This window comes from Chenopodium quinoa, unplaced genomic scaffold, assembly GCF_001683475.1.
Source record: "Chenopodium quinoa cultivar QQ74 unplaced genomic scaffold, ASM168347v1, whole genome shotgun sequence".
Lineage (NCBI taxonomy): Eukaryota > Viridiplantae > Streptophyta > Magnoliopsida > Caryophyllales > Amaranthaceae > Chenopodium > Chenopodium quinoa.
Genome location: NW_018745080.1, coordinates 890,188 through 900,172, shown reverse-complemented (window position 1 = coordinate 900,172; position 9,985 = coordinate 890,188). Strand labels below are relative to the sequence as shown.

General features: G+C 39.2%; 1 protein-coding gene across 1 annotated transcript; it reads left to right on the top strand.

The window, feature by feature from the left end:
* Positions 1-4,714: 4,714 nt before the first annotated feature.
* On the top strand, positions 4,715-6,040 carry LOC110709660 (protein EXORDIUM-like). Its single transcript, XM_021887876.1, has one exon. The coding sequence runs from the start codon at positions 4,877-4,879 to the stop codon at positions 5,822-5,824; it is 948 nt and encodes a 315-aa protein (XP_021743568.1). The 5' UTR covers positions 4,715-4,876; the 3' UTR covers positions 5,825-6,040.
* Positions 6,041-9,985: the final 3,945 nt, after the last annotated feature.

Below are 9,985 nucleotides of genomic sequence, written 5' to 3'. Positions count from 1 at the left end.
CTAGCTTTAGCTAGGTTGCTAATTATAGTACTTTGATAATTAATTGGAAGCATTTTATTAAGATCGACTGACTCTACAATTCAGCAAAAGCCAAAAGTAATGTTAATGATGATTAAACCATATAATTGCGTTACTAATAATGGAGGTACCACAATTTGCACAAACCAAATTGGACCTTTAATTTCTTTATTTTTATTGCTTTATTTACCCATGGAAATCATGCATGGACACTATAATTTTTTATGGGTTGGTTAAATTATGTCAAAATTTTGCTTTTCATGAGTGTATGGTATGGAGTTCAATTGTTCAATTTTGTTTTATGGGTGTTTTCTTTCTATGTTAATAATATTGAATTGAAGGTTCCTACAATAAATATAAAAATTTATTCAATGATAATATGAACAAGATACATAGTGTTTTATGGCACACAAGATATCTTGTATGAAGGGGAATTTAGGAAAAAAAATTCCCAAAGGACACATGGTAGGATTCGACCCTGACTACACATCTAAAAGTCAATTGAAGAGATAGCCAACTATTCTACCTCTCCTATCTCAAAATAACAATTATTATAGACAGTTTTATTATAAACTTAATATAGATGATGTATATACGAAGTATATAATAAGAAGTATTTTAAAGCTTTCCAACATACTAAGTACATAGTATAATTATATATACTAGGTTAATAGTTAGTGCTAGCATACAAAGTACTCCCTCCGTTTTTTTTTATAAGCTAGAGTTGGAAAATTCCACTATTCATAGGTTATCATTGACTTAATTTTTTTACCAATATATAATATATAAATATGATCATATAATATGTTGTTGGGTTTGTCATAATGTCCACTTTTATAAATTATTTTTTTCATAATTTTTACTAATCTCTAATTAAAAATATTAATGGTCAAAGTTGTGTCTCGGCAAATGTGCAAATCCAACTCTAGCTTATATATAAAAAAAAAACAGAGGGAGTATGTGATTTTAAAAACAAATTCAAACAGACGTTGCCTAAAGTATGTGATTTTAAAAACGAATTCAAACAAACGTTGCCTAAATTCCCTCCTCACTCTTAAAGTATCTGACCTGTAAAACTGGACTAAAAAACCGTAAGGGTTGAAATACGGTGTTCTTCTCCTCACTTAAAATAAAAAATTCTTACAAATGCTTCGTACCACATTAAACCATGCTTGACACCTTTGTACATTTGCTGCCAAAACCTTAGATTGTCCTCATTTTATCTGACCTCACTTCTTCCCTCGCCACAAGGTAACTCACTGAGTGAACTCAGCAGCACTACATTGCCATCCTGCAGTACAACAACCACTGTTGCCACGTGGCAGAATTCCATTGGAATATACCACCGTCATGCAATTCCCTAGCAACTCAAGCATACCAATGATACCATTGACCAGGAATTGTCCGGCTGCCTTTAAAGGGCGGTCAACAAGTCAGCAAAGTCAACATTGTGTTGACTTCTTAAGCCTAGACACTTTGACAGCTTCTGTAAGAGTTGGGCTTAAATAGTCAGCAAAGTCAACAGAGTCACGGGTCATCCTACATTTCCAAAAATACCCCTTAAATAGTCAGAAATTCACCAGCAATAAATTAGTTGGGCTGGCAATCTAGACACTCATGGCCCGGGTAATTGCCCCCAAGTTTTACATCAGCCCGTTCACGGCTCACAAAGGCCACCATTTAGTTACTAGGCATGTCGATCACGAGTTAGGTCAAAAGAGGGTCATATTTTACGTTTTTACAGGGGCAGTACGAGTCTCAGGTCAATAAACAAACAAAGAAAAAGAATGGAGAAGAAAATACTTTTTACTGGTGTAACACAAAACACATATTTTCATATAATATATTGTTGAATTGGTCATAATAGTAAGAAGAAGGACCCTGATGGCCTAATATGGAAAGGATTTGATCTTGTAACCTTAAGAAACGGAAAATCTCTAACGTAACCAAATACACCAATACTTGCTTGGTACCATACAAGTCTTATATGGTATACACAAATTCTTATATGTGGTTGGCCACACCGTGTGACCAGCCATTATAAGGGTTACTTCGTTAGTGTAATAGGGATTATTTGGTCAATTACTTCGTCAGTGTTATAGGGTTATTCGATCAGTGTTATAAAGGTTAGTCGATCAGTATTATAGAGGTTACTTGGTATATGTTATAGGGGTTAGTTTGTTATATTATAAGTGGCCACACGGTATGACCAGCCACACACAAGATGGATTGTATTGTATAACTCATACCCATTTCACTAAAACAAATCCTAGCTAGTATATGCTCATTCTAAAATTAAATCTATATTATTATAACAAACTAATATCCAATCAATTAAATAGTCCCTAATCATTAAATTCTTCCTTCCTTTGAAGACTTTGCTTTGCTGGAATATCAGCTTGCCATTGGTTAGATAGGTGCTGCCTACCTAGAAAGGCTAAAATTGTCCAATTTGATCAGTGTCTCAATGATTAGCCTAGATTTGTTAAGAGTGATGGAACATTATCTTCCATGGGCCACCGAGATCGTTATCACCATTCTACATACAGAGCATTGGAAGAAATTTCGACTAACTCCTCTCCAAGATGACGATGGAGTTGTTCATCCGTCCCTTTTGTTCTACGACCTCAATAGGCTTGTCGATTGCATGAACCTGATCATGATATACCTGTCAATTCTAGCAACTTATATATGGAAAATCCGTCAAACTTACTCTCTTTATACCGGTCTTAATTATCACGTTGGCGAATTCATAGCCAACCCAATTTAGTAAAGAACCATATAGTAATTGATCGATTATTCTCACACACATTGTATCTATTACAGAATCCTAGCAAAACAAGTTTTCGAAAACGCGACTATATTTTGAGAATTATTTAAGGAATGACTAAAATGTGGTAAATGAAGCAACATAGAATCTGACTTGTTGCCGATGTTATTGCAAAGTGTTGAAGGCTTTTCCTAAGTGACATAAACAATGCTCCTCAAAAGTGGTACACAAAGTACAATAGGAATATAAAATTGTGACTAGTTTGGTCATGTCATCGGGAAAGGAACAGTGACGACTTATACCGTGGCAAAACAAATTTGACATTTCGTGTTGCACGTGGATCGTCTCCTTGATAATTGAAGTTTCATTCGTGGGGAATTATGGATTTTCATATTGATTCATAGGAAGCTCCATTAGCCGTGGTCAATGCTTCATTAATTAGATTCTCCAACCAGCTAAGCTTTGTGTAAGTTCGATGGATAGACTCTAAGATAATGTATTAAATTATGCATATAATTCTAACTTTATTATATTAAACTAACAAGCCATAATAATTCAATTTAGTGTTCTACTTCTACAGTTCTACAGCACCAATTTAAATTTTGCAAAATGTACGATTATGTAGTTTGTCCTACCAAAAAGAAGGTAGGGTATGTAGTATGAGAATGAACTTAAGACAAAGTAGCATAATATATGATTTTGTTCATTTGTGGTCTTATAAGGCATTTGTATAAAACTTGTCCAGTGAAAATACATTAATCTAAGGAATATAGCATGCCATGACTTGAGAATACAATCTTTATTGTTAGAACCTTGAGTAGTGAGTACCATCTTCCATCTATATAGTTCATTGCATGTACTTTTGACTCTTCCCTCTTTTTTTTTTTTTTTTTTTTTTTTTTTTTTTTTTTTTTTTTTAAAGGTAAGATTAAAGACCCTACTGAATCGACACCTCTCGTAGGTTAAGCTAGCCAGCTCTGCAGGTCAACGCTTAAGTGTAGAGCGGGAAGCTAGGTTAGAGAATCCTCTTATTCCAAAGCAAATGTAGTTGGTGAGACTCAAACTCGTGATCTCAAAGTCACAATCAATGAATGGAGTAACTTATCAAATCTACCATATACTTGTATAAGTACCCAGAAAAGCTTGGTGGAGTTGGTGGGGGATATCTTGTGACTTTGAGCCCCACCAACTACATTTAATTTGCTTGGGAGTAGGGGAGTTCCCTAACCTCCCCCCTCTACTCTTAAGCATTGACTTATAGAGCTAGACTAGCTTCACTTGTGAGAGATGCTAGTTTAGTAGAGTCCGTTCATCTTACCTTAGAAAAAACCATATAACTTATAGTCCGTATAAGTGAAACTTTTGTCTCGGAAGTTTCACACCCAATTAAAACAAACAATTTTTTTTGTTATTCCTTAGACTTAATATTTTTATTTTTAGTAATCTTACCAATATCCTCGGAACATCTGTCAGCTTTTGCCATAATACTCCGTAGTAAATGATCAGAATAATTGATTGTATAACAAAGAGTCATCGAAATCAAGAATCTGTGAAACAGGTAAGCACAGTACGTAGTAACCCTTTCGCTAGAAGCATGCATAAACTTATCTCCTTAATTTATGACAGCAAGCACACTGGCAGCTCTATTTTGACCTTTTCTAAGCTACCTGCCTCTTTCAGCTGATCTCATGCATCATTCTTATCTACTTGAGAGTATATCACAGATTCCTTCCTCCCACCATATTAACACCCAATCTTTAACTATTACGTTATTTATTAGCTCAATTAAATTCTCCTAACTCCCATCCAAAATCATCATAATAATTACACTTTGATTTTATATGACTACTTTATATTATAAGCTTTGCCATTATTTAGTCTTTAATTTGTTATTACGTTATATCTTCCTACATCTAATTTCAACGCTTACTTATTCATCATTTGTCCACTTCTTCCAAACACTTTCCTATCCTATAGACTTTACTATACGTACTTCACTCTCCTATATATATACCCTCTACTTTTATTGTTATCTTCATCCAAAAATTTTTATTCTCTTTCTTACTAAACAACCTACATTACTAAACCATGGCATCCTCTACCAAGATCCTATACCTTGCTCTTTTTCTTTCTCTCTTTGCCTTTTCCGTAGCGGCGAGACAACTCCTTGAGTCATCTCAGCCGATGACCTTCCAATACCACAAGGGTCCTCTTCTTAATGGAAAGATTACAATTAACCTTATTTGGTACGGTCATTTTAAACCCGCCCAACGTGCTATTATCTCTGATTTCATCTCCTCCTTGTCATCCACCAATATTCAAGCCAAACCATCTGTTGCCACGTGGTGGAACTCCATTGGCAAGTATCACCGCCTCGCTAATCCGAAGAAACTCACTGCCAACACTGCCACGTCACTCACCCTCTCTTTAGGCAAACAACTCATTGATGAGAAGTATCCTCTTGGGAAGTCACTCACCAACAAGCACCTTGTCCAACTGGCATCCAAAGGTGGTCAACAAGTCAACGCAGTCAACATTGTGTTGACTTCATCCGACGTGGTAGTTGATGGTTTTTGTAGAAGCCGGTGTGGGACCCACGGGTCATCCTACGTGTCCAAAAGTACCACTCAAAAGTTCACCTACATTTGGGTAGGTAACTCCGAGACTCAGTGTCCGGGTCAATGTGCCTGGCCCTTCCACCAGCCCATTTACGGCCCACAAAGCCCACCATTGGTTGCACCCAACAACGATGTGGGCCTAGATGGTATGGTTATAAACTTGGCTAGCCTATTGGCTGGGACCGTAACGAACCCGTATGGAAATGGGTACTACCAAGGCCCAAAAGAGGCTCCACTTGAGGCTGCAACAGCTTGTCCAGGGGTGTATGGGAAAGGTGCTTACCCGGGGTATGCTGGTAATTTACTCGTGGACTCATCTACTGGAGCAAGTTATAATGCGAATGGTATTAACAAAAGGAAATATTTGGTGCCTGCTTTGTATGATCCTAGTACCTCATCTTGCTCAACTTTGGTGTGACAAATTCAGAATTTTGAAAGTTGTACAGAGTATATAATACGGAGTAGTACTGATATGACTTCCAAATTTCCAATCGATAAACCGCAAGTAGCTAAATTTGTTACCTCCTAAAAACAAAGATGTATGATAAAATGTATCAAGTATGTACGTGTGTAATCTGGTTTTTTTTTTAAGAAAAATGTGATTATAAATAAAATTAATAAATTAAAATCCAAACTTTAGTCTCAATTTTTGTAAAGAGGACTAGTACAACTTTGCCCAATCAACTACTCGTTCCATGATGAGATTATGTAGTTAAAACTTTGATCTAATTAGGGTGGCTAACGTGTGCCATGCGAGTCATAGCTAACCATGTTTAGAGAGGTCTTTGATCAGTTGTTGGTAATATTAATGAGGGAAAATAAGTAAATAAATATTTTAGGGGTATAAATGTCCGCACACAGTTTTAAAAGTTCTAAAAACCAGGCAATTGACATTAATGAGGACAAATACGTAAGTAAACATTTTAGGGAGTATAATTGTCCAGGTCAAAAACTATTTATAAGAGTTAAATCATTAAATCATACAAAGAAAAGCTTATGTGCAATTAACATCATATTAATAGGGACATATAGGTAAACAAACAATTTAAGGATATAATTGTCCTCACACTATTCATAAGTGATTTCTCATACTTTTCAAAAGGTATGGGTAAAATTCCACCAATATATATTATCACATTTAGTTGTATGAAAGCTAGTTTGGTTTCTCAATGTGTAATTTTCAAAAATAATATTTTGATATACTTTTTATCTTTTCTCGACCCGGTTAACTGCTTTCTTTCTATATTGACACATAATTTAAGAATTCATAGTAAAAAAGATGTACAAAGAAAACAATGAAAAAACTACTGTCAAATAATGGTTTGTAGGTGTTTTGGATGGACCTTTCTTGTGGGCAGAAGATTGGACTCGTCCCAAGTGATGACTGGGACGAGGGTTTCCTGCATAGCAAACACACGTAAACTAGCCTCGGGGGTGGTGCCGAGAAAGACCCCTCTGATGCCGAAGTTAGTACACTATTTAGAGAGAGAAAGCTATGCAAGAGTATTAAGTGCTTGAGGCTTAATGTGAATGAATTGAGAGAGTGGGAAGTCAAGGCTTTTATACCGTATTCAAATAGCTTTATTGGGCCTCCTAGCCATGTGGGCTGGCCACGCTGACTGGGCCTATTTGACTTACTCGGCATGCTTTGGAGAGAAGAGGCTATTAATTAAATCATTTGTGAGCCGACCGAATTATAGCGAATTGGACCCAAACAACTTGCCCCCCCCCAGACTCGGTTCGAAAGTTTGACGAATTGGGTTTTGCCTTGCAAATTGGAGGGAAGCTAATGATTTAATTAACATTTGAATTTTGGGTGTTATTGAGGCAATAACACTTGTTTTGAAGTTAACACTTGTTTTGAAGTTAATGGGGGATTTGGAGAATTTAGTGGGTAGTTAATTTGAGAAGTAATGGGGAAGATGGAGTGTTTGAGTGGAGTAAGTGGGATTAATGGCGCGGACTCCCAGACTCCCTGAGCTGGCAGGTACAAAAGCCACACGTTCCACTCTCTCTCCTCACTTCAAACTTGCTAATTTTCCCCTTAATTCCTTCTCGCTAAACTGCCACTGCATTCCTTCCCTTTTTAGCTTTCTTTCAGCAATTCGAGGCTAGAAACTGAAATTTGTTGTCCCGAGCTTGTAGATCGACAAATTCCGCGCTTACCTAAGGTAATATTTTTGTCGAATTTCTTTCGTTTTTTCTTGCCTTTTCAAGTACCCCTCTTTTTCCGTTTACTCGCGTAACCAACCCTGACAAAGGCCGACGACAATGGAAAGAGGAAGGCTGAGGCTGAGCCGAATTTAGAAGAAGAGGAGGAGGCTTCGCAGTTGATTCTGTGGCGGAACGCCCTCTGGCGATGATACTGACACTCAGCGGCCAAAACCCTAGGGCTAGGGCTAGGTACGCCGCCACCGGCAGCTCTGCCCTCAGCACCGTGTCGCTTAGTACTCTCCCTCCCAGAGCTTCGGAACAAGCTAGCACTTTTGGCCGAAGCAAAGCTAAAGCTTTGGCGTCTAGGCCGCTACCCCCCCGAGGAAAGGGAGTGGCTGGATGAGGCTTCTAATTAGGGACTTATGAGGTTCGCCCCTTATGATTGGTGGACCGGGAATGACGCCGAGTATAATTTCTCCGGGCAAGTTGAGGTTTGCTATGGCATTATGGAGGAGGATGGGTACTGGTGCCGAATGCCCGCTCTGGACGACCGAATTCACTGCCCTCCACCAGGTTAATTTGGCGTTTATGTTCGTCAGCTGTAGTACGGGCTCTGGTTTCCCCTTCACTCTTTTATAAGTGAAGTGTTGAATGGTTACAACATTTCGTTGTCTCAACTGACACCCGTGAGCATCCGAAGGTTGATGTCATACTTATGGGTATGTCTGTTTCTCGGATTTACGCCCAACCTCTTTGTGTTCCGTTGCATACACAAGCTGACTGCTAATGTCCAAGTGAACCGACATAATGGCCCCGGTTGGTGGGCCATTGAGGACGAGAAGGGTTATCTTTCGGTGTGGCTGAACGATACCTCAGACAAAGATTGGCGAGGGTAGTGGATTTGGGTAAGGGCTCCCTAGAATCCGGAGCACCCAAATTACTACAGCGCGCCGAGGCATCTGGTTCAGCCTGACCCTCACATGTCTAAGATCGGTCCTGATGAATTCACATATTTAGACCGGACGCAGATGAGTCATTTCGGCCGATCTAAAGTGACTTGGGCCAAAGGCTGATTAACGACGGTTCCCACTACTTGGTTGTCCTACTTCCATTACATCTTTGGTGAGAAGATGCTCGCTGTCATCGACCTCAGCCGAAAGTACCAAGGCGGTAAGGAGCTTGGCTGGGGCCGAGGACTTTATTTATTTTTTCTTTTTTATTTTTCATTGTCTGCTTTTCTTTACAAAACTAACACTTGCTTTGCTTTTTCAGAGTTGTTTGAAGGGAATTCAGGCGTAGACTACGAGGTGCTCGACATTAACCAGGAGAGGAAGCCGATCACTAATTCGCTTGCCATCACTGATCCGAAGGTTCGGCCTATCAGCCTGCACCCCAAAAGGTTCGAGATTGTCAGTGCTGTTGAGTATCAGAAGCAGAAACCCTGGTGGGTGAAGCGTGACCCGTTCCTTCTTCAGCAAGCTGAAGAAGAAGAAGCTGCATCCCGTGCCTCTTCCGCTGTCGCAACTTCTACTCTTGTTGCTGAGCGAGATTCTCCAGAAGTTGAAAAGGAAGAAGACGAAGATGAGCGTCTTCTCAAGACTTTGGTAAGCTTTCAGATTTGTTGTCTTCTGTTTATTTGTTGTTGTTGTTGTTTTTTTTTTTTGGTACTTATACGATTCTACCCCCCTTGTTCCTTCTTCTGCATTCTGATGAAGGAGGAGACGAAGAAGAGAATGACAGAGAAGAAAGTGCTGAAGTTGTCCAGAGCCTTTCTTCGGACGAAGATATGTCTGGGCCAAAGAGGAGAGCCGTCATAAAATCGGGGCAGTTTTTGATGGCCCCTATTCCTTCCAAGAAGCCTTGGGTCGAGGAAGAAGAAGAAAAAATAGAGGAGCAACTCCCTTCCCCTGGGCCGACTGAAGAGAAGATTGAAGAGAAAATCAAGGAGCAGACCCCTCCTCTTGATCAGCTGGTCGAAGCTCAGGAGGTTCAGTCCAAGGATAGGACTCCAAACTCTTCTCCCCTGCATCACGGAGAACTACTAGAAAACTGGCTATTTTTGACGGAAAAATTCCGTCTGAAACACCTTGTTTTCTGTCAGAATTTCCGTCGGAAAAGGTTTTGTAGGAAAACGACCTATTCCGACGGAATTTCCGTTGGAAACACTTTTCTGATGGATTTTTCGACAAAATTCAGTCGTCGGAAGAGATTTCCGGCCCAGAAAAGTTTGTCGGAAATTTTTGACGAACACAATTCCGCCGGAAATTCCGTCGTAAAATGTTGAAAAAAAACAAAAAAAAAACGCCTACCACCACCATACACCACCACCAGCCCCCACCTCACACAATCAACCCAAACCCTCACCAGACCCACCCAGACCGCACCCAAACCCACTAAGCAGACCAACCACAAACCGGAAAAATAA